Source organism: Carcharhinus amblyrhynchos, chromosome 4, assembly GCF_965287045.1.
Source record: "Carcharhinus amblyrhynchos chromosome 4, sCarAmb.v2.hapA, whole genome shotgun sequence".
Classification (NCBI taxonomy): domain Eukaryota; kingdom Metazoa; phylum Chordata; class Chondrichthyes; order Carcharhiniformes; family Carcharhinidae; genus Carcharhinus; species Carcharhinus amblyrhynchos.
Genome location: NC_137327.1, coordinates 87,630,812 through 87,658,418, shown reverse-complemented (window position 1 = coordinate 87,658,418; position 27,607 = coordinate 87,630,812). Strand labels below are relative to the sequence as shown.

Sequence of the window (27,607 nt, the reverse complement as noted above, 5' to 3'; positions counted from 1 at the left end):
CTCCCAAAAACCTGTCCACTATCTACATTCAGGAGGGTGATGGAATACTCTGCACTCTCCTAAATGAGTGCAGCTCCAAAAGCATTCAAGAAGCTTGACACCATACAGGACAAAGCAGCCCGCTTGATTGGAATTCCATCCACCACCTTTCACACTCAATCCTCCACCACTGACATACATCCCTCCTTATATTCACCGTAGACGTGCCTATGCCACATGGACTGAGTGGTTCAAGAAGGCAGCTCACCACTACCTTCTCAAGGGCAATTAGAGATGGGAAATAAATGCTGACCTAATCAGTGATGTTCACATCCCATGAAAGAATTTAAAAATTGCAAGCGTTTCAGTATATTTCCAGATAGGAAAGGCTGGTATTGCAAACACAAAGCAATTAGCATATAAATGAGTCTTATTGGAACTTCTTTAGATAATTGTCATGGCTTCTCTGGTTGTCTCTGCTTGCTCCTACAAATAAAGGTATGTTCATCTTGTTACCCATATATGCTCAGAAATGAGCATATTAAAGTCATTCATTGGGTAAGTAAGCATTGTTTACAGCTGCAGTAGATCTTTCAGAAGGCATATTGAGGCCCTTAAATGGCAGATTGGCCAAAGGACAGGCAGGTTGGCTTGGGCTGGAAGGCAATGGGAAGGTCATACATTGGATGTTACATGCCCACCTCCTGCTGCCAACTCGCAGGTGGGGAGTGTAAAATTCAGCCCACTGTGTCCATTTTTGTGCTCTTTGAATCTGGGTTTCCTATTCAAAAACACAGATGTCAATTAAAACAAGTGCACAAAATATTCTGTACAGTTCTGGTTACTACATTACAAAAAGAATATTGGAGCTATCAAAAGAAAACAGAATGATTGAGGGAATGGAATGATTAGATTATATTTACAATTGTGCAATTTGCTCTCTGGAAAAGAAGTAGCTGAGTGTTGAGATAACCTCTATATAAAGAAATTAGATAATGTAGACCATGACAAGTTCTGTTACCTTGTGCAGAATAATAGAACTACAGGACATGACCTGTGCTTGAAGAAGGAAAAATTCAAAACTAATCTGTGGAAACAATTATTTCATTGAATGTGGCTGAAACCCTAATTCATGTTTTTTTCTTAACTTCTAGATTTCATTATTCCCATACACTTCTGGCTGATCTGCCAAATTTGACCCTCCATAATGTCCAAAATGCTGCTGCTTCTATTTTAACTCACACACAGTTCCATTCACCTATTACTCCTGTGTTCACTGGCTCTTAGTCATACAATGTCTTGATATTAAAAGTTTCTTAACTTGCAGCAACTGCAGACTATACATTACCCTTGTGCTCACTTAACTCCCAGTTAAATGATCCCTCAATTTTTAAAATTCTCATCCCTGTTTTCAGATCCCTCCATGGCCTTACCTCTGTCTATCATAATCCCCTCCAGACCCACAAATCTTCCAAGATACCTGTGCTAATCTGATTTTGTTTTTTTTTTGGAACATCCCTCATTGCTGTGCCTTCACCCTTAAACCCTGCAATTGCCTCCCTTCACCTCTCTACTTCTCTACCTCACTTTCCTAACTTAAGGCACTCTGGAAAACCTACCTTTTTGAGTTAAACCTTTAGTTATCCGCCCCAACATCTCCCGACTGGCCCAGTGGCATATTTTGTTTTATATTGCTCCTGGGTAGCACTTTGGGACATTTAATTCTGCTAAGAGCACTATATAAATTTAAATTGTTGTTGAGTGAGTGGTCCACCTATGGAACTGACTGTCCAGGAAGGCAATTACAACTTGTATTTATATAGTAACTTTAATGTTATATAAATTTCTCAAGGCACTTCACAGAAGCATCATAAAACTAAATATGACACCAACACACATTAGGTGATATTAGGGCGGATGACCAAAAGCTTGGTCTCAAATGAGTCAGTTCTCAAGAGTGCCTCTTAAAGGAAGAAAGTGAAGTAGAGGGGTGTAAGGAGGGAATTCTGAAGGAATGGTCACCAAAGGATTGTGAACAAAGTCCAATCCATCATTCAAACCAGCCTTCCATCCACTGACACCAGCTACATTTGCCACTGCCTCGGAAAAGCAGATTGGAAAAGGACCCCACAAACCCGGACATTCTCTCTTCCACCTTTTTCTGTTGGGAAAAAGATACAAATGTCTGAGTTCACATACCAACAGACTCAAGAACTGCTTCTTCCCTGCTGCCATCAGACTTTTGAATGGACCTACCTCACACTAAGTTGATCTTTCTCCACGCCTAGTTATTACTGTAACAATACATTCTGCACTCTCTCCTTTCCTTCTCTATGAATGTTATGTTTTGTCTGTATAGCATGCAAAAAACAATATTTTTCATTGTATGCTAGTACATGTGACAATAATAAATCATATCAAATCAATGGTGCAGCGATTAAACTCAGAATGTTCAAGAGATGTGCTGATACTCTGCAAGGTTATAAGGCTGGAAGATATTATGGAGGTAGAGAGGGGCTTGGCCACGAAGGGATTTGAAAACAAGAATGAACATTTTAAAAACTGAGGAATCATTTAGTGGTGTAGGTCAGTAAAGAAAAGGTAATGGGTGACCTGCATTTGGCATGAGTTAGGATGCAGTCAGCGGAGTTTTCGATGATCTCAAGTTTACAAAGAGTTGGTCAGGAGTGCAATAGAATAGCCATATCTGGATGCAGTGCAGGCAAGATTGAGGGATTCAGATGCAGTCGAAAAGCTAAGACAAAATAAAGAACACAGAACAGTACAGCACAGGAATGGGCCTTTTGGCCCATCAAGTCTGCGCCGATCATGATCAACCGCCTGTATTCTTCTATTCCTCACTTGTTCATGTGTCTATCCAGAAAAGTCTTAAATGTCGCTAATGTGTCTGCCTGAACCACTTTACTTGACACGCATTCCAGGCCCTTATCACCCTCTACATAAAAAAATTCTCCCGCACACTTCTACTGAATTTTTCCCCCTTTACCTTGAACTTGTGCCCCCTTGTAATTGTCATGTCTGCCCTGGAAAGAGCTTCCAACTGTCACCTTATCTATGCCTTTCATAATTTTGTAAACTTATATCAGGTCGCCCCTCAACCTTCATCTTTCCAGGGAGAACAATCTCGATTTATTCAATCTCTCTTCATAGCTAATATCCTCCATAACAGCCAACACCCTGGTAAATCTTTTCTGCACTCCCTCCAAAGCTTCCACATCCTTCTGATAGAGTGGCAACCACAATTGGACACAGTATTCCAAATGTGGCCTAACTAATGTTTTACATAACTGTAATAGAATTTGCCAACTTTTATACTCAATTAGGCAATTAGGCAAGCATGCCATCTGCTTTCTTCATCACCTTTTCCACTTGTGCTGCCACCTTTAAGGATCTGTGGTCCTGTAATCCAGATCTGTGTGTCTATGCTCCTGATGGTCTTGCCATTTATTTTATAGCTCCTATCTGAATTGGATCTATCAAAGTGCATCACCTCGCATTTGTCCAGATTAAATTCATATGCCATTTCTCCACCTAATTTTTAGCCTATCTATATCCTGCTGTATTCTCTAACAATTTTCATCGGGGCAGCAGGGTGGCACAGTAGTTTGCACTGAAGCCTCACAGCACCAGGAACTTGGGTTCAATTACGGCCTCAGGTCACTGTCTGTATGGAGTTTGCAAATTATCCTTGTGTCTGTGTGGGTTTCCTCTGGGTGCTCCAGTTTCCCCCACAGTCCAAAGATGTGCCGGTTTAGGTTGATTGGCCATAGTAAATTGACTCAATATCAGGAGGAGTGGCAGGGTAAATGTCTGTGGTAATGTGGTAAGGGCCTGGGTGGGATTGCTGTCAGTGCAGACTCGATGGGCCAAATGGCCTCCTTCTGTACTATAGGGATTCTAGGATTCTATGGCTATTCATAACTTCAGCAATCTTAGTATCATCTGCAAACTTGCTAATCAGACCAGCTACGTTTTCTTCCAAGATATTTATATACATTACAAACAACAGTGATCCCTATGGAACACCACTAGTTACAAACCTCCATTCAGAAAAACATCCTTATAACACTATCCTCTGTCTTCAATGACCAAGCCAGTTCTGAATCCATCTAGCTAGTTCAGCCCTGACCCCGTGTGATTTAACCTTTTGCGCCAGCCTGCCAGGAGGGACCTTGACAAATGCTTTCTGCCTGAAGTTCATGTCGAAAACATCCACGGCCCTTCCCTTGTCAATCATTTTTGATACCTCCTCAAAAAGCTGAATCAAATTAGTGAACCATGACCTCCCTTGCACAAAACCATGCTGTTAAAAGGCAACTAATAAGACCTTTCCATTCCAAACGTGTATAGATCCTATCCTTAAGAATCATCTCCAACAATTTTACTGTCACTGACGTCAAGTTCACAGGCCTACAATTACCCAGATTAAGCTTCCTACCCTTCTTAAATAATGGGCTAATATTGGCTATCCTCCACTCCTCTGGGACCTCACCTGTGGCCACAAGGAAACAAAGATTTCTGTTAGAAGCCCAACAATTTCCTTTTATGTCTCCCTCAGTAATCTTGGATAGATGCCACTTGACCCTGGGTATTGTCTACCTTAATGCTTCTCAATACACCTAACACTTATTCCCTTGTAATGATGACTTGCTCTAGGGAGTTTACATACCCCTCTGAGACACCATCAATCAACGTGTCCCTCTCTTTTGTGAATATCAATGTAAAGTACTCATTAAGGATTTGATCCACTTCCTTTGGTTCTATGCATAATTTCCCTCCTTTGTCGTTGAGTGGACCAACTTTTTCACTAGCTATCCTTTTCTTCATAACATATGAACAAAATGCCTTGGGATTCTCCTTAATCCTCCCTGCCAAAGACATTTTGTGACCCCCTTTTGCTCTCCTAACCCCCTGTTTGAGTTTTTTTCTACTTTCCCAGTATTCTTCAAGTGCTTCCTCTGTTTTTAGTTGCCTAGACCTTTTGTGTGCATCCCTTTCCTTTTTGACTAGACTTGCAATTTCCCTGGATTTCCACAGCTCCTGAATCCTGCCTTTTCAGTCCTTTCTTTTCACAGGCATATGCCTGTATGACAGTCCGATCAACTGCTCCTTAAACGGCTCCCACATGAAAGTGTGGATTTACTCTCAAACAGCCTCTCCCTAACAACAGCCCCCAAATCCTGCCTAATCCAGTTGTGGTTAGCCTTCCCCTAATTTAGCACCTTAACCCTAGGCCAACACTTGTCCTTTTCCATGAGTATCCACAAGCTTACAAAATTGTGGTCACTGTTCACCATATGTCCCCCCCACCGCAACTTTGATAACCTGTCTGGGCTCAATTCCTAGTACTAGGTCCAATATAACCCCCTCTCTAGCCAGACTATCTACATATTGTTCCAAAAAACCTTCCTGGACACACTGAAATTCCTCACCATCCAGATCCCTCGTCCTAAGGGATTTCCAGTCAATATGAGGAAAATTTAAGTCTCCCACTACAACAACCCTATTATATCTATTTCTGTCCTGAATCTGCTTACATATCGATTCTTCAGCTTCCCGTGGGCTGTTGGGAGGCCTGTAGTACACCCCCATCATAGTGACTATCCCTTTCCTGTTTCTGAGCTCTACCCACAGGTCTCATTACATGATTCTTTCAAGGTGTCCTCCCTCTGTACAGCTGTTATATGTTCTCTAACCAGTATTGCAATTCCCAGCATCTCTTTTGCCTTCCCCTTTGTCTCGCCTAAAACACCTATATCCCAGAACATTTAGTTGTCAGTCCTGTCCCTCTTTTAATCAAGTCTCCATTACCACATCCGAGTTCCATGCGTGAATAAATGCTCTCAGTTCATCTGTTTTACCTGTTATAATCCTTGCATTGAAGCAGATGCGTAACAGACCTCCGACCCACTGATTTCAACCTCCCCCAGCCAACTCTTCCTCTTGGCTGGCCTGGCCTTGTTCTCATGCTTATCCCCAGTCTCTACACTTGCTGATTCCCACTCCGTTGCCACACTAGTTTAAACTCACCTGAACAACACTAGCAAACCTCCCAGCCAAGATATTGGTGCTCCTTCAGTTCAAGTGTAACCTGTCCCTCTTGTACAGGCCCCACTGTTCTTGGAAAAAAATCCCAACGGTCCACAAATCTGAAGCTCCCCCTCCTGCACCAGTTATTCAGCCACATGTTGAGCTGCACTTGCTCCCTATTCCTAGCCTCACTAGCACTTGGCACAGGGAGTAATCCTGAGATTACTACCCTAAAGGTCTTGCTTTTTAAACTTTTACCTAACTCCCTAAATTGCTATTGCAGGACTTCACCACTCTTTCTACCTATGTCATTCGTACCAGTGTGGACAATGATATCTGTCTGATTTCCCTCCCATTTTCGGATGCTTTGTACCCACTCAGAGATATCCAGGAACCTGGAACCAGGGAGGCAAACTACCATTCTGGATTCCCTTTCGCAGCCACAGAACGCCTATTATAATACTCTATTATTGCTGTATCTGGTAACTACCAAGATCTCATCCTTTTTCTCGTCCGGCACTTACTATGTTCCTAAATACTACACAGAGACAATATAACCCCAATTTAAACGGGAAAGGAGACTTGTGATTGCTGAACATGAGTCTTTAACTGGGCAGGTACTGAAGAAACCATGGAGTTGGCCTAGACAGTCGGGCCTCACTGTTTTCCACTCAAACCTGACTGGCACACCAAAGTGAGAATTTGGGTGGCAGGACCCCACTGCCAGTGATGCACAGGAAAGGTACCTGTCAATCAGGTAAGTGATAGGTGATAATTGCAAGAGGCTGGAACCTACAAAACACACAGGGAGCTCAAGGTTTTCTTGTGAGGCTTGGAGGAGTCTTCATGGCTCACAAAGAAAAATTTTAAACTTACCTTTCTAGACCTCTTGTCCATGATTCAGCTCCCATGAGGTTTTCCCTGATGGGAAATCTTTCCTTTCACCCTCTGTTCAGGGCGTGGGCTAAAGTTACCATTAGGCCACTTCAGTCCCCTATTGTCATATATAAAGCAGAATCCTTTTACCTTCCTAACAGTGCATTGTGTGCCTGCTTTGATTTCAGAACCTAGTAGAAAGGCAATAGGATCAGCTCACAACTGTGTCTCTGCCCACCTCTACCATGCAGGGTGAGGGAATTAAAACCAGGGTCTTTGTGTTATACACTAAAATCATATTTCAGAGGGTATGGTAGCTGGGACTTCACTGCGTTTGGCTGTACAGTGAGAGCCTGTACAAAATTGACCTTTCTCTCTCAAATCTGGAAGCTGATTTGTTCAATTTAACACCCTAGTAACATTAACTAAGTAAAAAGAGCAGGAGGGAGGTGGGATTCTTGGTAGCTGTGGCACGTCGATAGCATTTCACTCAAGAGCTCCTGAACTTCATCCACTCAGTGGCCCTATCCATTGGTCAACTGCAGGGTCCCTGTCACAAAAATTGCATTTTATTTCCCAACAATCTGCATCCAGCATCCATAAGCCATCAGTGACATTTCCAGAGGCCACAAATGAGAAAACTGTTACATGAAACTGCACACGCTTCCTGCAATACTTATCATTCCTGTCTCCTTCCCCCCAGCCTCCAGACAGACCACACATTATTATAATGTGTTTTTCACATTTTCTGTTGGGGGTTGACTCGGGATTGAACCATGTCAAGCCGCAAAGGGAATCTCTGGCTACGCTTTTTATTGTCAAGAGCAAGTCCCCCAATGCATGATCAAAGTTAAAAGAATGAAAGCAAAAATAAGGTGATTCAAGAAGCAGTGTTCGGATTTTAAAAGCTATCAATTGTAGCAGGAAGTTCAATGTAACAGAAGCCACAAGATTAATGCAGGAAATGGAGGGCACTCCTTTCTTTACTCACCAGCTCCAAAAAGAAAATCGTACAGTTTAAGATACTGCATCATGATGAGCACTTTTTAAATTGCATTCAACGCCCCCTGCCAGAGTTTTACAACAAGTGGAAAGAGTTACATGGCTTTGATGTCATAGGAAGAACTAATTGGGAGCACTGCCCCAATTCTAATTTGTCCTTAATTCTGACTTGCATGTGACTCTGTTTGCAGATACACTTGTTATCTAAAATCATTAATATATCAATGATATCACATCATCAGAAGACTTACTTTTGATGAGCACTTTAGCAGTTCCTTCAGAAAAATCTCAAAGCACTTCAGACTAACTGACTGTTGTAATGAAGACAAACCTGTGTGAAGTCCTTGGAGAAAGGCAGTTACCCTATGCTAAAATATGTTTAATTTCTTAAGAGACAATAAATGTCATGTATTGATGGAGGGGAATATTGCCCTTCGACATTACAGACTATGGATGACCCTCCCAAATCGGTCCATTGGTGAGTGCACCACAACAAGAAAGCCCAGATTTAAAAGCCATCCCCTGCTGTTAATTGATATCATCTAGGACAGGGGATGGGCATTATAATTGCTTCAGTTTCCCCAGGCTGTGAAATGGGAAAACTGAACAGCATTCCTGCTCTTGATTACTGCTCAAAGATCCTTGCTGGCAAAGTTCATATGTATTGATATCAAGTGAGAAGCAGGTAAAGCTTGGCTATAACAGCCGTTGGTTTTCATAACTTCTTGACATTCATTACCTTGGCTGACACAAAAAGAATGGTAACTTGGTTGAAGTATCAAAGGAGCAGCTAAAACTAAACGAATTAATCGAGGGATTGAGTTTAGGAGTCAGGAGGTAATGCTGGAACTTTATAAGACCCTTGTCAGGCCTCATTTGGAGTATTGTGCGCAGTTCTGGTCGCCTCACTATAGGAAAGATGTAGAAGCTATTGAGAGGGTGCAGAGGAGATTTACAAGGATGTTGCCTGGACTGGGAGGCATGCCTTATGAAGTTAGGTTGAGGGAGCTGGGACTCTTTTCCCTGGAGAGACGAAGGTTGAGAGGCGACCTGATAGAAGTTTACAAAATGTTGAGAGGAATAGATAGGGTGGACTCTCAGAGGCTATTTCCCCGGTTTGAAATGGTCGCTACGAGAGGACACAGATTTAAGGTGCGGGGAGGGAGGTTCAGAAGTGATGTTAGGGGTAAGTTTTTCACTCAGAGGGTGGTGAGTGAATGGAATCGGCTGCCGTCAGTGGTGGTGGAGGCGAACTCGCTGGGGTCTTTTAAAAGACTTCTGGATGAGTATATGGGGTTTAATGAGATTGAGGGTTATAGATAGGTCTGTAGGTTGGTAGGTGATGTGATCGGTGCAACTTGTGGGCCGAAGGGCCTGTTTGTGCTGTAGTGTTCTATGTTCTATGTTCTATGTTCTATAAACAAGAGTTCATGTTGTCAAGGGAGGGGGAAAAAAAACTTAAAGCAAAAAACATTCATAGAATCCCTACACGGCAGAAGGAGGTCACTAAGCACCGACCACAATCCCAGCCAGGCTCTATTCCCATAATCCCACTCATTTAACCTGTTAGTCTCCTGACACTAGAGTAAATTTAGCATGGCCAATCAACATACCTGCACATATTTGGACTGTGGGAGGAAACCAGAGCACCCAGAGGAAATCCACACAGACACAGAGAGAATATGCAAACTCCACACAGACAGTGACCCGAGGCTGGAATTAAACCCAGGTTCCTGGCGCTGTACAACATCTGTGCTGACCATTTTCATTTTATTTCGGCATTGTTCCAAACCTAATATTCGCTGTTTGTGGATAAAAGCTACTCCTCGTTGGAGCACCCAAAATTCAGCGTAAGTTTTCTATAAAAGCACTAGAATCATAAAATCCCTACAGTACAGAGGAGGTCATTCAGCCCATCGGGCCTGCACCAACAACAATCTCAGCCAGGCCCTATCCCCATAACTCCACACATTTACCCTGATAATCCTACTGACACTAAGGTGCAATTTAGTATGGCCAACCAACCTAATCCACACATCTTTGGATTGTGGGAACACCCAGAGGAAACCCACACAGGCAAATGTCCGAACTACACTCAGGAAGTCCGTGCAAACTCCACACAGACCCTCCAGAATTAAACCCGGGTCCCTGGGGCTGTGAGGCAGCAGTGCTCACAACTGTGCTAAAGTGCTGCCCACAAACGGTTTTCACTTTCACAGTTGTGTTGTAATTACAAGAATTACCAACTGCTGAGCTCAGATCTTGTCGTTTGGGTTTTGGAAATGTAATTTTGTGCTGCAAGACTAACTGACTTGCTGTATTCATGTGACTATGCCATGTGTCTGCCTCTGGAAGTGGACATCTTGAGATCAGTTGAGTAATGCCTCTCACGGAAACAGGCACAGCAGAAGTGTAGTTGTCCTTATACTTGCAATACTTGTGTTGTAGAACTGACATTGTTTAGTGAGATTTGGGTTCAGTTTTACCTTTTATTATATCAGCCAAGTGTTAGTGATTTTCATTGGTGGAAATGGAAAGAGGCAAACAGAGAAATCCTATTTGACACCAGGGAGATTAATCAGCACGATGAAAGTCAATGTGGAACAAAAACAGACACCAACTTGACGTCATGCATCATTGAGAGGGCAGATGACATAGCTGATCATCATTTACTTCTTCAGCAAGTGAAACATTATCAGGAAGTTCAAAAAATCAAATGACAGCAAGTTGATGAAATCTCAGGTGCAATCACAAGAAAATGACTCATTAACTTGGTGTATTTTGGAGCTGCATTTCATTTAAGTGCCATTGGATTTTGCTGTCTTTGTCAGATGAATTTTTATTATCGATGGGATTTGCGCTAAAGTAACACATGTTTCTGAAATAACGTGAAAAAAGTCTGTGTTGAGTTCACGTAAAAACTGCTTTTCTTCAGCGGGGTTTTCAAAATGAATCTCCCACACGCAAGAACAGGGCCTATTCCCGCTGGAGAGGCTGACAGCACTGCGTTAAGCAAGCCACTGCACATGCGCCAATCTGTCAGCACCAAGATCCACATATGTGCAGTGACCCTGCACTGCTGGCCTCCCACCACCCAATCGCTGGCCTTCTGGATATCTCTAGGCCCACCCTGACTCCCACCCATCCCCTGGCAGTCCCAATCTCCTGATTCCCCTCCCGCAGTCCCACCTCCACCCCCTCTACCCCAATCTCCCGATCCTCATCCCTCCAGCAGGCCGACACCCTCTCCCCACTCAAATGGCCACCCTGATCTCAGACCTTCCTCCCTTTGTCGCTAATCCTGATAGCAGATTGGCTCCCCCCATCCAGCCCTCCGACCCCTCCACATAGGTCCTGTCATCCCCTAGTCCCACCCTCTTGGCACTGCCCAATGCCCAGTGGGCAGTGCCAAGATGCCCTCTTCACTCCAGTAGAGTGGGGCTGCCAACTCCCTGCTACTCAGAAGCTGTTGTAAACTCCACTGGAGTGAATCTGACCTGGTGGTGGTGGGTGGGTTGGGGGGGGGGGGGGGTGGGGGGCAGGGGGGGGGGGGGGGGGCAGGGGCGGGGGTGTGGTGGTGGCTGGGGGAGTGGGGAATACTCGTGGGGCTGGAGACTTCAGTCCCAAGCCTACTAATCACATTCAAGTGCTCATTGTAATATTTTAATCAGCTATGCAACAGAAATTGGCACAGAGCTGACAACAATGGAATTCCAACAGCGAAGACTCATGGAGACCATGGTGCCCTATAGGAAGCTCACTACATATCCTCCGCTATTGTCTCCCAGAGCAGGTTGGGAGAATCATATCCACAGTTCTTCTTTGTAGGAAGTTCCTCAGGATTCAGGATGAATTGCTTCCACTCCAATTCAACGGGTTCTGAAATACCTGATAAGCATGTAGATGTTGTTTGCGTAAATGGGTTGCTTGGAGGTTTATGCACTCCCTCCAATGCCAGGAACTCACTTCTGCATGTTCCTGATGAAGTCTCTTACTGTGTTTGGTACCAGGTGAATTGATGGGATTCCCAGATGAAGTAACATATATTTTGCGAAAAAATATGGTTAACCTCCTAAAAGTAATCCAACAGAGCAAGGAGAGCTTGTTGCAGTTTTTAGGCAAAGATATATTGTGGGATCACTGTCATGTTGAATTTTATTCTGGTGTTTGTGAGTATGCATTTAATTTATGTAAATTAGGATGTAATGCAGAATGACTTTTCCCGGTGTCTGTCAATGGGAATGCCCATTGTGTCAATCAATGTTAGATCCTTGCTATAACATTCTCATATTGTGTTGAGTTCTTGTATTGTGTCATTTCGCCAGAACCTAAGAACGAGGCAACCCCACTCCCCGAGCCCGCTCCACCATTCAACATGATCATGGCTGATGTCATTTCATCTCAGCCTCAACTCCACTTTCCTGTCTGTTCTCCAAATTCATTCAACTGATTACTCATTAAATATCTGTCTTTTTCCTTCTTAAATTGACTCAATGTCCCGGCATCCACCACACTCTGGAGTAGTGAATTCCATAGATAAGTAGTTTCTCCTCACCTCTGTTTTAAATTTGTTACCCCTTATCCTAAAACAATGACCTCTTGTTCTGGATTACCCCACAAGAGGAAGCATCCACTCTACAGATCCAATCTTACCATCAAGTTGTACACGTTTTTGGGCATAAAAACTTGGTAAAGTCGGGCATGAGGTGAGTAGCATAATCCGTGCCTGCCTCCGTGCTGGTTCCCCCTTTACCAAGGGCCTAAAATGGCCACCATCAGGACTACGCCTGAAACAGGCACAATGTCAACTTAAATGCATTTGCATTCATTTAAATTGACTTAATGGGCTGCACACCCAACTTTACCGGCACTCCCCCCCTTTACCATCGCGTTCACCCATCCAGATTCGGCACAAAATAGACACGGCCTCCAAAGGTCCGATTTGGGCGCTCCAGTTTTTGAGGAGGTAAGTTCGGAGCTTCCGGTGGCTCTCTTCTTCAGATCAGTTGGGGGGAAGGAGTGGGGTGGAGATGGGTCAGATTGGTTCTGTGTGTCAGATTGGTGGGGGGAGACAGAGGGGGTGAGTGGGTGGGTGGGCAGGGTGTCTGCTGCCATTCTGCGTGTAATCGGTAGAGGAAGGGGGCAGGGAACTGCGATCAGTCTGGGTAGCAGGAAGGTGAGATAAGGAGGTCAGTAATGTTGTGGGAGTGGGGCATGGGGATCTGACTAAGGAGCAATGTGGCAGGGGAACGTTTTTCTATTTTTTTTTACTGCGCATATGCAGTTGGAGGCATCGATCAGAGCCGTAGTGTTTCGGGCACTAAGTCCTGCCCACAGGTTTCTGCACTGCAATTCAGAATCGCTGCTATTTTTTCAGGCAGAGTGCATATGGGAGGACCTGAGAACAGGACTAAAACAATTCCAGTTTCAAGTCCACCCGACACTTAGAATGAAAATGGTAACATAGGGCTTTGCATTTACTTTGTTAACACCTTTTATCATCTTATATACCTTGATCAGATTGCCTCCCATTCCTCTAAACTCCAGGAGTTTAGGCCTAAACTACTCAATCTCTCTTCTTGTCTTGTCTTGCTCCAACTCAACATATCTGTTCCATTTCATCTATTACACTGCAGTAAGAGAAAAATAGTTTTTGATGTAATCTCCTGCTGTTCCTTTGTTTCTCATTCCTTTTAATAAAATAACTGAACTTCAGTAGAACCACCTTAGAGGGAGCATGGGAACTCTGACCAATTCTTCTGGCACATGCGAGGATGCAAATACTAGATAGATAACACACATGGCTGGATTTTCTCCCATGGTGAGTTCTACTCACAACCTCAACCCTGACCCAGCCTCCTGGATTTCAGCTTATTTACCATTGAAGGAGAACGAACACACAGAGAGCAAAATGCTGCAGTGGAACATTCACCACAGTGCCAGAAAGAGCAGCAACATCCAAAATGGAGTGGCAATGGGGGAGACAAATCCATTAATCAACCCTCTTTCTCCAATGGTCCATTAGGAGGCCAACTGTTGCTGTCCCATCAATGTATTCCTTGAGGTTGTCAGCATTTGAGGCAGGAGGTGGGGAAATCAGCCTAAACCCACAATCTTCCTACCTGTCATTAAAATGTGGCAAGGTGGTCAATGGCCAAGCAGCTGAATTTTCTGCTGAGGGGCAGCTAGGGAAAGCTTTTGGGGGGTGTTTACTGGCTGGGAGTTGAGCAGAAGGCTTCTCCACCTCATTTTCCTCCAACTGGAAAATAAAGCAGATGGAGATCCCACTCTAACTGTCCTTACTCAGTGCAGATGTTTGCCGTGTATAGGTTAAATTCCCTACAAAAGGATGAGGATTATGTGAAACTTTACAGCACAGAAACAAGTCAGTTGATCCAATAGATCTGTAATTCAAAACAGCCAAAACTTGATTGATGTTCTATACAGCTGCTTCATTTTCATATTGATTCTTAGGATTAAAAACTAATGGACTTCTTGGCATCGACCAGGCACAGTAAATGATAATGGCACACCCAACCTTGCAAAATCCTCCTTACTAACTTTCGGGAGCTTGTGCCAAAATTGGGAGAGCTGTCTCACAGATAGTCAAGCAACAGCCTGACATGGTGTTGGTCATTGAGACCAAACCTTACAGCCAATGTATCAGACATGTCATCACCATCGTTGGGTATAGCAGGACAGATTTAGCAGAAATGGCGACACAGTGGAGAGGGAGTTGCCCCGAGTGCTCTCACCATTGGCCCTGGCTGCCAGGAAGTTTCATGGCATCAGGTCAAACATGAGCAAGGAAAACTCCTGCTAATTATCATCGATAACGGTTCCTCAGTTTCTCCATTTTGAACATAATTTGGAAGACTGATGGTCATAAACTGTACTTTAGGTTGGTGAAAGAGTAGTTGGATAGTGCCACTACTCACCAAATTGTCCTACCGGAAATATCTGCCAGATTGGATCTGCTGTTGGTGTCAAGTGAATCAACAAGTGAGAAAAATATCTACTTGACCTCTTCCTCAGCAATCTACCTGTCGCAGATGTATCTGTATGTGACAGTATTGGTAGGAATGACCTGGTGAAAACCTAATCCAAACTCCACATTGAGGATACCCCGTCCATCATGTTGCATGACACTACCACCATGCTAATTGGGATGGATTCAGAATAACTGAGAAGATATTTCTCCTCATGAGGGGATTTAGAACTAGACGGCATATTTTATAATAAGGAGTTTCCCTTACAAAATGGATATGTGGAAAAATGTCTTCTCTCAGGGGGTCATTTGTCCTTGGAATTCTCTTCCATAGATCTTTAAAGGCTGGCACCTTGAATATATTCAGTGCTGAGTTAGACAGAACTTTAATTGACAATGGAGTGAAGGATTGGGGGGGAGCAGGCAGTAAATTGGAATTAAGGCCACAGTCAGATCAGCCATCATTAAATTGAATGACAGAGCAGATTCAATGGGATGAATGGCCTATACCTACTCCTATTTCTTATTGTTATATAAACAGATCTTACACTTCAAAAGTGAGCTTCCATAAGTTTCTGCAGGCCATCAGCAGCAGTAGAATTCTATTCCACTACAATCTGTTCCCTCAAAGCCATTGATATCCCTCACTTTGCCATTAACATTAGGCCAGGGATTAATCCTGCTTCATCAAGGAGCACAACCAGGCACACTTAAAAATGACATGCAAACCTGGTGAAATGACAAGTCTTTGCATGCCAAAACGTAGAAGCAGCAAGTGATAGACAGAGCTAAGCAATCCCACATTCAATGGGTCAAGTCAAACCCTGCAGTCCTGCCACATCTAATCATGAATGATGGTGGACAATTAAACTCACCAGAAGGGAAAAATTCACAAGTATTGTATCCTGAATGATGGGAGAGCCTAGCATATCGATGCAATACATAGATCTTAAACACTTGCAATGAAATGGAAAATTCTGGAAATACACAAAGTCTGACAGCATTTTTGGAGAGAGCAACAGGACCTGAAATACTAACTCTGGCAATATTTAATGAAGGTAGACGGTCAGTGAGAGTCTTGTCTGGTTTCCTTTTAGGAAGGTCCATTGGTAAATGCCTGGCAGACAGGGATTAAGGATTCTAGGAGTGAAAATCCTGCCCCCGAGCTGAGGCTGACAGCCGTCAATACAGACCACCAGAGGAGCAGTGACTGCTATCAGTAACACATCCATTGGAGCCCTGGTCATCAAGGAATCCAGACCACAGCTGAGTGATGGCAGGATGAGATTGTGAGGTGGGAGTCATGGGGAAGGAAGGGAGTGTGCTCTCAGTGGACACATGCTTTTCTGTTGCTGATCCTTCCATCAGGCGCTAAATGACTTCTAATGACACACACTGACAGGGTTTGCTTTTTGGGCTTTCTGCCTATATTCTCCTGACCGCCAGCAGATGAATTCCAGCCATGGTGGTATGAGGATGGTAAGAGGGTATTTATTGTTAATTGACCAGTTAAGGGCCTCAATTGGTAGTCGGGCAGGAAGGCTGTCATTGAGTCTTCCCAACCCCAATATATTTTACGGTGGCCCACTATTGGCCAGTGGTGGATCTTCTGGTCCTGCTACTGTCAATAGGGTTTCACATTATTTGCACCCTCCACCTTTAGGGAACCTACAGTGGGGGGGGTTGCCATAAGTGTTACTGGACGATCCCACCGGTGGGAATAGCTGGAAAATTCCACTTGGTCACCTACAGTGGTGCTGTACTGCAAAAAAACTCTTATGCCTCAACTAGCAGTACTTCACAAGTTGTGGTAATATTTGTTAGAATTATGAATAACAACATGCAATCAAAGCATTATCGAAAAAGAGGGAGAAAGGAAGCTGAATTATGTCTACACACCCTAGCCCCATTAGACACTGGCCTCTAACCTCACTTCACCTGTGAGCTATACTATGACTGGACATACTTGTGTAACACTGTGGGAGATTGATTGTAATATGATCCCAACTGACTCACTCATTCATTACCTTTTCCTTCATCTTTTGTTGTACAAGCCACTGATCTCCTTCTCCTTTTTCAGTCAATTTTCTCTGTTCTTCCTCTTCTAAGCACATTGACTCACACTGAGGTTGACTCTCACAGTGACCTGCAGCCTTCCAATTATTCATCAAAGTGGCCATTTTTCATGTACAAATCGGAAATATTAGCAGGATATTCTACCATTTGGACCATTACATTGTTACTTACCTTGTCCTCATCCGACAGCTGTACATTTGCACTCTCTGGTAGGGTAAAATACTGGAAAGCAACCAGGAGCAAGAACCATTGTTAATTTCTCCCCATTTCATCTACCACAGGAGTGTTAGGGTGCTTGTTTATCCTCCAATATTCTAATTAGTCACCTGATCCAGAAAGAGTTCATTCCCCCCCTTCCCCCCATGTCATCCAGTCTGCTCTCCATAGTAAAGTTTATTTATTAGTCACAAGTAGGCTTACATTATGCAATGAAGTTACTGTGAAAATCCCCTCGTTGCAACATTCCGGCGTCTGTTCAGGTACGCATTATAATAGCCAATGCACCTAACCAGCACATTTTTCAGATTGTGAGAAGAGACCAAAGCACCCGGAGGAAATCCATGCAGACACGGGGAGAACGTGCAGACTCCACACAGACAGTGACCCAAGCTGGGAATAGAACCCTGGACCCTGGCGCTGTAAGGCAGCAATGCTAACTACTGTGCCACCATGCCACTCATTGCTATCATTGCTAAAACATGAGCAAATTGGAACCAGCATTAGAGAGGAGACATTTGCAAGCATGCTGACCTGACAACACACTAAACAGAATTTATCAACCACAGTTACCTCAAACTGGACATGCTTTGAGGAAAGTCCCAGCCTACAGGGTCCTGTATAGATTGTATTTAACATATTAAAATGTCCAAATGGCATTTTTTAAAAATAACACTGAAGGAACTATAGGTCAAAAACCTGGTCAAGGAAATAGTTTTTAATAAGCGTCTTTGGGAAGCAAAACAGGAAATGAGGCAGAGAGGGTTTTGGAGGGAATTTCAGAGAATAAGGCCCTGACAGGTGAAGGCATAGCCAACGATAATGATGCGATTAAAATCGGAACACTCAAGAGGCTAAAAGTGTGGAGCTATAACATCTAATTCTACACACAGAGATTGTGTGCAGCAGAGATTTGGAATCCAGAAGTTTACACCTTCAGGAGATGAAGAGGGAAAGTCGAGACAGAGGCAATTGTTGTAGTGTTGATATCTTGGTCCAGACATTTCTGTCTTGCTATGTAAACATTACAGAATTTAATATTCACATGCAATTTACACTTGGGTGGCTAATTTGGACAAATGCCACTTGTATGGTGCCAAGTTGCAATGCCAACCACCAATTCAAAGGTTCAATGTGTGGAATTATTGAACCCTGCTGACATTATAAATAACTTACTACCCAGTAGCACAAAACATCTTACTAACACCATGTAGAAATTTCTGCAACATGTACAGGTATTGATGTCATATTCACAGTTTACTAATATTACAGCTGGCTACAGACATGCACTTTAATGGAACACTGTGTAATAGCTATGAAAGATGCTTACCAGATATCATCATCCATGGCAGCGTCTGAAAAGAAAACATAATTAATTATTATAAATGAAACAGGCAAAATATTGAAGATACATCTATTTAAAAATGAAAATATTTCAGTTATTTGGTTGTTTATTTCTTGAGAGAAGAATAGCCCAGACTGTACTTTATTCTACGTCAGTCCCTGTGGCTCGGATTTTCCAGCCCTACCCATGGTGGGACCCATCACAGACAAGAACCAAACATCTGGAGAATTAGCCAAAAGTCCACTGTGTTTCAGTGGCACCAGAAAATCCAGGTCGCAGGCGGATCGGAAAATCCCAGCCTGTAAATTTTAGAAGGATCTGGGGACAGAGGGTCAGCCATCCTGGGGCTGGGAAGGGAAGTCAGGTGATCACTAGCTTAGTGGGAATGTGATAAAGGAAGCAGGAGATGGGTCTTAATGATAAGCTGGGAAATGACATGAGACAGGAGATAAAATAAAGAAAGGCGTGGGATCAGGATTATAACAGGAGGAAATCCGTTGAGGGATTTGGACCAAGGGAAGGATGAGGAAGGGAGGAAAAACAGCTGAGCTGGCTGAACAGATGGTCTTGGTCATATTGACAAAAAAGTCCATGAACTCATCGCAACTGTTGTTGGAGGTTAAGATGGAGGGAGCAGGAAAAATGGTTTGAGGAGGTGGTTGATAGTGAAGAAAAAAGCCAGAGTTATTTTTCCTGTCCAAAATAATTGTATACTAATAGGCAGTCTTGGGAGTGAGACCTGAATATGCTCGATGTGGTCCAGCCACATCTGCTGATGGCTAGCTGAACCATTTGTGCAGCAGTTGCACTCAAGTCTGCATGCCTGGGACTTAAGGGAGCAAGGCTTATACCTATCATAGGGGAAAAATCAGATTGGGACAGAGTACAGATTTTACATATATATAAAGGTATGAAAGTTAGAATGTGTGAATGCTTGAGCAGATCAAAGCTACAGAATTACAGCAGCAAATGAAAGTTTTAAAGCTCAGAAGGAAAGATATTGAAAATTTAAAGAGAATATCACGTTGATTGACTTTGATGTTATTTGGTATGAGACAAGTACTTAGACATTAGAGATTATGGGGAGACGCAACATGATTTACAAATGTATATACATGCTTATATATATAACATATATATAACATATTATACATGTTTATCATTATGATAGTGTAGTTAGAAGCTGGCTTTTTCCAGTATTTGAGGGATCTAAAATGAGGGGCCAAAAGAGATTTGGAACAAAACGATGGAAACATACTTCATTTGGAAAGCATATCAATCTTAAAGAATAGGTTCAATAGGAAGATAAAGGAAAAGGCGATAAATTGATATAGGAACAAGCTTTGTAAATGCGATTAGCACTATTCCTCACAAACCTCATGATCAGAATAAATGATCTGTTTCCATGTTATAACTTCTTTGTATTTCTATGTAGTTTTCATGGTACACTACTGTTATGCACCATTCTTTCTATTCTAAGGCTTTGTCAGATTGTAACTCTTCACTGTGACACTTCATAAAGCACTTACAGTCATAAAATCCGACAGTGCAGAAGGAGGCCTTCGGCCCATCAAGGCTGTATTGACCCACCCAGGCCCTATCCCCAAAACCCTGATACTAAGGGGCAATTTAGCATGGTCAAACTACTTAACCCACACATCATTGGACTATGGGAAGAAACCGGAGCACCCGGAGGAAACCTACATCGACATGGAGAGAATGTGCAGACTCCACAGAGACAGTGACTCAAGCCAGGAATTGAACTTGAGTCTCTGGCACTGTGAGGCAGCAGTGCTAACCGTTGTGCCACCATGCCGCCCAATTAACTAAGTCATTTAACACTTTTGAAATGCCTCTCAATGTACCCAAATTTCCTATTGCAATACTTCCTAATAAAGCCGCAATCTTCATTCTAACAGTCTGTTGTATACCTCACATCCCTCCAATACTCAATGTGCTCACACACAAAAATGGCTGTGTGGCTGAAGTGCCAGAGTTCCCAGTTCCTGCGGAACTTTCGCATAAATTAGTACCTTTAGGAGAATCGGGAAATTTTTAAAAAGTAGATTTTAAATAAACAGTAAGTCAAAAGCAAAATTGTGCGCCAGTTATTGAACAGGAAGGAGTCACCACATTCTAAGACCAAATAGGAAAAAGACTAACCCCAAGCCACCTTTCTGTCAATCATGGTAACTGGTCGTTAAGCCTCAAACCTGTCTTTTTCTGCTCATTCTGCTCCCACTCAGCAAGGAGAGATTTCAACACAGCACTATTTAACTGTGCACCATTGTCTGTGTACCTACCTACACATACCTCACAACACAATTGGCTTTCTGTTCCCTATGGTTTACCCAGATAGGGAAGTTTTACAAATGATCAATTAATTTTTAAATTTAAGTATTAAAAACGCCTGTTGCAAACAAAATATTTTTAATCTAAGTTTCTTTCCTGAAGGCATTGCTAGGGCCCTGTTGTAAGACACCAACAATCTTCCCAGCTCATTCCTCACGTGTGAAATGAGATAGTGATTGTTGACAGGATGGTTAACCATGAGGAGGATCAAGGCTGAGCAGAATGTGGCCCTTACCCTGATAACCACTCATGTTTACTTTGTAGGAGAAATCATTAAAGTCAATTGGTAATCAAACCCTGGTTCGACTTTCGCCCACCACCCACCTCTGTAGATCAAGGGACCGGAAACTAATTTTAATGCTCCAAGTGTTGCTTTAATTTATTCGGTTAACTCAGCACAGATTATGAACACAACATTATCATTTCCTTATCTATATAATTCAACAGTACATCTGACTGTGCATTGGTTCACTGAACCATCAGGAGGCAAGCAATGTATTGAAATTGCAAGAATTAGTGGGTCTAATGATAAGAGATAATTTAGTTTAGCGGATGATGGAGTGAGAAACTTTGTCTAATTAATGCAGTAAGCATTTATTCTTTATATCCTTGCACATAGGATTTCCAGTGTAACCTCAGCAACCAAATCATTTAAACTGTAACGTTCCAATGGATGGCTTTCTTTTCAACCAGAGCAGACATACTGCTGAGTTTCTAACTGAGTCACAGACTGCCAGCCTTCAGTGTACAGCAAAAAAAGGGGAAAAGAACTGGATTTCCTCCAAAATGAATAGCGTTAGGACAGAGAGAGTACTGTGCACAGACTCTATTACTACATATTTTGTAGGCTACGTGTTGGAGTAACAAAAAATAATAATAATAAACAGTCCAGTGTGAATTCCTGCTCAATGAACATTTCTTTAAACAGTAAGAACATTGTGAAGCAGGAGGCAGGCTCCATAGTGCAAATGTTTATATTCTCAAATAAATCTGGAATGTATATGTTTTATATATATGTTGCACTGTCAAATGTTCATAACATGTATAGCTCAGAATAATTCAGCAGATTGATCTGACAAATTTTTTCCAAATTCAGAGGTATGGGCTAATGGGCTAATCATGGAACTGTGGAATAGTTAGAGCACATAAGGAGGCCTTGCTTTCTACACTGTCTCATGACTTTGAACTCCTCCATCAAATATCCCCTCAGCCATTACTTTTCAAAGGAGAACAATGCCAGTTTCTCCAATGCATCCCCCTAATCATCCCTGGAACCACTCTAGAATTTTTTCCCCACTCTCACTAAAGTTCTCACATTTTCCCTAAAGTATGGTCCCCCCTGGGAAGGTCACTTCTGGGTGCTCCAGTTTCCTCCCACAATCTGAAAAGTATGTTGGTTAGGTGGATTGGCTGTGCTAAATTTTCCGTCAGTGTACCTGAACAGGCTCTGGCATGTGGCGATTGGAGATTTTCACAGTAACTTCATGGCAGTGTTAATGTAAGCCTATTTGTGATAATAAATAAATAAATTTAATCCCAGCTTTCCTGCACATGCAGACTGCTGTGCAACACATATTTCTCCAAAATTTCTCTCATGCCCACTAAACCTGGAAGATTCCATTAAGTACTCCAGCTGAGGCCAAACCAGTGTTTCATAAAGGTTAATCATAATCTCCTTGCTTTTGTGTGCTCTGTACCTCTACTCATTAGCTCAGAATCCTGTATACCTTTTCATCCACTTTTTCAACATGCTCTGCCACCTTTAACGATTTGTATCTCTAAGTGCATCTAGTCTTGAACCTACTATGAATTGTACTTTGATTTTATATTGCCTCTCCACATTCTTCTGACCAAAATGAATCAATTCACATATTTTTGCAATAAATGTAATCTGCCATGTGTCTGCCCTTTCCACCAACCTGTCTTTAATTGTGCCCATTATACCCAAGTCTTGGTCATTAATGTATATCAAAAAAGTAGTATTCCTCATACTGTACCCTGCGTGTCCCTAATAATTAAATTCCTCCAATCCAAAATACAACCGTTAACTCTCTTTTCTGTTATTCAGCCGACTCTGTATCCATGCTCACATTTCCCTTTTTGTTCTTGGCCCTCTACATTGTCTTAGACTTGTCTAATATATGGGGTTTTATCAAACACCCTTTTGGAAGTCCACATAAATGAGTAACCTTCTCTGTTACTCATCATAAAACTCGTGTCAAGTTGCTTAAACACGATTTGTCTTTAACAAATCCATCCACTATGGGGCGGCACATTGGCACAGTGGTTAATAGTGCTGCCTCACAGCCTCAGGGACATGGGATAAATTCCCAGCTTAGGTCACTGTCTGTGTGGAGTTTACATGTTCTCCCTGTGTCTGCATGGGTTTCCTCCAGGTCCTCTAGTTTCCTCCCACAATCTGAAAACTGTGTTGGTTAGGTGGATTGGCTGTGCTAAATTTTCCATCAGTGTACCTGAACAGGCGCTGGTGTGTGGCAACTGGAGATTTTCACAGTAACTTCATGGCAGTGTTAATGTAAGCCTATTTGTGATAATAAATAAATAAATTTAATCCCAGCTCTCCTTAATTAACCCATATGTGTCTAAGTGATTGTTAACATTGTGTCACGTTAACGTTTTTGAAAGCTTTGCCAATACCAGTGTAAAACTAACTGGCTTATAGTGAGCTTTCCTTGAACAAATGTGAAGAAGGGATCAGGAGATTCTCAGCATGGAGACATGTAGAACTCGGGGAGAATTCAGGGGGATCTTAGGGGTATCTCCCACCAAGCGTTCACAAATCACAGCACAGATTAGGTGCAAAGTGTTCCCTCCTTACTGCTTCCAGTCATTAAATTATTTGAATTATTTTAGGAAATTACTAAGTTTATAATTGAAGGGAATGCAGAAGACATGTGTTTTTCCCAGCAGGTGTGCTTGAGGGACGAAATAGTCGGCTCCTGTTCCTGTGTACCTATGTGTTCCAGAGGTGAAGGTCTATCTTTGGAATATGCAAACAGAAAAGTAACCCTTGTAAATAAATAAATAGTTCTCAAATTAGCGAACTGAAGCATCATGTAAGAGACTTTTATGAGAATTAAAATTTACGATAGCAGTAACAAATCAGCAGCAATTTTGGGAGATAATTTAAAGGGAGAAAGCATGGAAAATAAATCACACATATAATTTCCTAAAATGCACTATCAGTTGGCAAGGTCTGTTCCAAGTATACGAGTGGAAAGTTTCTCAGAGAGGCAAGAGTTAGCCAGTGGGTCACCCTTGAATCAATATTGGAGCCATTCTTGATCTCCATGTACACAAATGACATACACATGTCATCTTTATGACCCTCCTTAAAACCCAACTCTCTTGTTCTTAACATTCAATAGAGAGCAGTAAAGTTTTTAATTTCTGTATTTCTTACACTAGGAAATGTTCTTTAGCTGTTTATTTCACTTGGTACAGATTTACCAGGTTACATCTACCTAAAAAAGAATGAATAGTCTGGGTTTGAAAAAAGACTGAGCAATGACCTAACAGAAGTCTTTAAAATTATGTAAACTTTTGAGAGAATAGACACAGAGAGAATGGCTGGAAATCTCCAACCTCTCCCAGGGCTGGGATTCTCCAGTCCCGCTACAGAGAATAGAGTTTTGGCTGAGCGGCAACTTCTCCATCCTCGCTGGTGAGATCGGAGAATTCTGATCAATGTTTTCACTTGTGGGCCAGAGCAAAACTAGAGATTAAAGTATTTTAGTCTCCAAGAAATCAAGGAATTAATCAAAAGAAACATTGTTAACCCAGAGAACTGAGATAAAGTAGAATTTGCTACCACAGGGGAAAGCTGAGTAATATAGATGCATCTAAGCAGAGGCTAGATAAGCATACGGGGGAGAAAGGAATTAAAAGTTATGTCGATAGTGGTAGGTGAGGAAGGAGGTGGCTTGAGAGAAGCATAGGTGCCTGCATTCCGGTGAACAGTGGCCTGTTTCCGTGCTGTAGTTTCTATGTAATTCTATGTAGAGCTATCCCTCATTTAGTGTGTCCAAAGTGTTCCTGAAAAAGTGTGCTCAACAAAAATGCACGAAAAGAAAATAATTTTGCCACAAATAAATGAATAGTACAGACCTTGAATATTGCTGATAAGAGAGACATAACGCCAAAGCTTTTCATCTTGCATTCCTATACTGTCCTGATCAGTACAAGATGAAATGTTTTGACCACATGTCTCTTTATTCAGCAACACATAAGACACAGCTCTGCCCTTTCTTTCCTCCCTATTCATTGCAACCATATTGGTCGCAGCAAGTACCACCTGAAAAAAATGAGTTGCATCTGACCCAACACAGCACAAGGAAAGCAGCCAGAATTCTCCCTTCTAAGGATAGAAATATTCTTACAGGACTGGCAGTGGTAGGGGCTAGCAACGGTCTGTACCATGTCCAAGAGCATTTCTATGAGTTGGTCAACTTAGTGAACATTTGGCTGCTACAGGGCCCACACCGGGTGGTGAACACCAGCCTGGACCTTAGCTGCCTCCCAGGTACGTGCACTAGGCCCACCTGTTCGGCTCCTGTCAGGCCATTCCTCACCGTTGGCACCCAAGCCCTCTTCAATCACTTGGGCAGCCTGCATCACTTCAAAAGGGTGGCTACACTGGGCTGAGGCCAAGACCCTGTCTAAGGGGGATTAACATACACACAGTGACCTGACTGGGTGAGTGGGACACCAGCAAAAGGCTGCAACCTACTGAAGGTGAGCCAGTGGACAGGGATTAGAATATAAGACCATAAGACATAGGAGCAGAATTAGACCACTTGGCCCATCGAGTCTGCTCTGCTGTTCAATTATGGCTGATATTTTTTTCATCCCCATTCTCCTGTCTTTTCCCCATAGTCCCTGTTCTCCTTATTAATCAAGAACCTATCTATCTCTGACTTAAAGACACTCAATGACCTGGCCTTCCACATCTGTGGCAAAGAGTTCCACAGATTCACCACTCTCTGACTGAAGAAATTCCTCCCCATCTCTGTTCTAAAGGATCAACCCTTTAGCCAAGATTGTACCCTCTAGTTCTAGCTTTTCCTACAAGTAGAAACATTCTCTCCATACCCACTTCATCCAGGCCTTGCAGTATCCTGTAAGTTTCCCCCCTCATCCTTCTAAACTCTAACGAGTACAGACCGAGAGTCCTCAATCATTCCTCATATGAAAGCTCTTCATTCCAGGGATTATTCTTGTGAACCTCCTCTGGACCCTTCCAAGGCCAGAACATGCTTCCTTAGATATGGGGCCCAAAACTGCTCACAATACTCCAAATAGGGTCTGACCAGAGCCTTATACAGTCTCAGAGGTACGTCCCTGCTCTTGTATTCTAGCCCTCTCGACATGAATGCTAACATTGCATTTGCCTTCCTAACTGCTAACTGAGCCTGCACGTTAAACTTAAGAGAATCTTGAACAATGACGTCCAAGTCCCTTTGTATCTCTGATTTCCCAAGCATTTCCCCATTTAGAAAAAAGTCTATGCCTTCATTCCTCCTTCCAAAGTGCATAACCTCTCATTTTTCCACATTGTATTCCATCTGCCACTTCTTTGTCCACTTTCCTAAACTGTCCAAGTTCTTTTGTAGCCCCACTGCTTTGTCAATACTACCTTTCCCTCTACATATCTTTGTATCATGTACAAACTTAGCAAAACTGCCTTCAGTTCCTTCTTCCAAATCGTTAATGTATATTGTGAAAAGTTGTGGTCCCAGCACTGACCCCTGAGGCACAGTCACCGGCTGCCATCCTGAAAACGACGCCTTTATCCCCACTGTCTGCCTTCTGCCAGGCAGCCAATCCTCTATCCATGCCAGAATCTTACCTTAACACCATGGGCGTTTAAATTATTGAACAATCTCCTATGCAGCACCTTATCAAAAGCCTTTTGGAAATTTAAATAAATCATGTCCACTGGTTCTCCTTTATCTAAATTCCTTGTTACCTCCTCAAAGAACTCTCAGAGATTTGTCAGACGTGACCTCCCCTTGACAAAGCTGTGCTGACTCAGTCCTATTTTATCATGCACTTCCAAGTATTCTGCAATCACATCTTTAATAATGGACTCTAAAATCTTGCCAATGACTGAAGTCAGGCTAACCGGCCTATAATTTCTCATCTGCTGCCTCCCTTCCTTCTTAAACAGCAGTGTTACATTCGCTACTTTCCAGTCCTCTGGTATTCTCCCTGCCTCCAGTGACTCCTGAGAGATCACCACCAATGCCTCCACAATTTCCTCAGCTATCTCTTTTAGAACCGTGGGGTGTATCCCATTGGGCACAGGGGATTTATCCAACTTCAGGCCTTTCAGCTTTCCCAAAACCTCCTCCTTCGTGATGGCCACTACACTCACCTGATTCTCCAGGAGCTCTGGCATCCCACTGGTGTCCTTCACCGTGAAGCCTGATGCAAAGTAACTATTTAGTTCCTCTGCCGTTGCTTTGTTTCCTATTATTACTTCTCCAGCCTCATTTTCCAGTGGTCCATTGGCTATTTTTGTCTCTCTCTTACCTTTTTTATATTGAAAAAAACTCTTCCTATATGCTTTTATATTACTAGCTAGCTTATACTCATATTTCACCTTCTCTCCCCTTATTGCTTTTTTAGTTGTCCTCTGCTCACTTTTAAAGGCTTCCCAATCTTCTGGTTTCCCACTAATCCTTGCCACTTACTTTATT

The 27,607-nt window shown here is 42.7% G+C and overlaps 1 protein-coding gene across 2 annotated transcripts in view; it reads right to left on the bottom strand.

Annotated features, from left to right (window-relative positions):
* Nucleotides 1-27,607, bottom strand: part of stard8 (StAR related lipid transfer domain containing 8) — a 198,531-nt gene that overhangs the window by 119,290 nt on the left and 51,634 nt on the right. For both annotated transcript variants that reach the window (XM_080187504.1, XM_080187500.1), the window contains exon 2: nucleotides 18,519-18,543. In XM_080187504.1, the coding sequence (XP_080043630.1) occupies nucleotides 18,519-18,531 (13 nt within the window). In that variant the 5' untranslated portion in view covers nucleotides 18,532-18,543. The remainder of the gene's footprint in view (nucleotides 1-18,518; nucleotides 18,544-27,607) is intronic.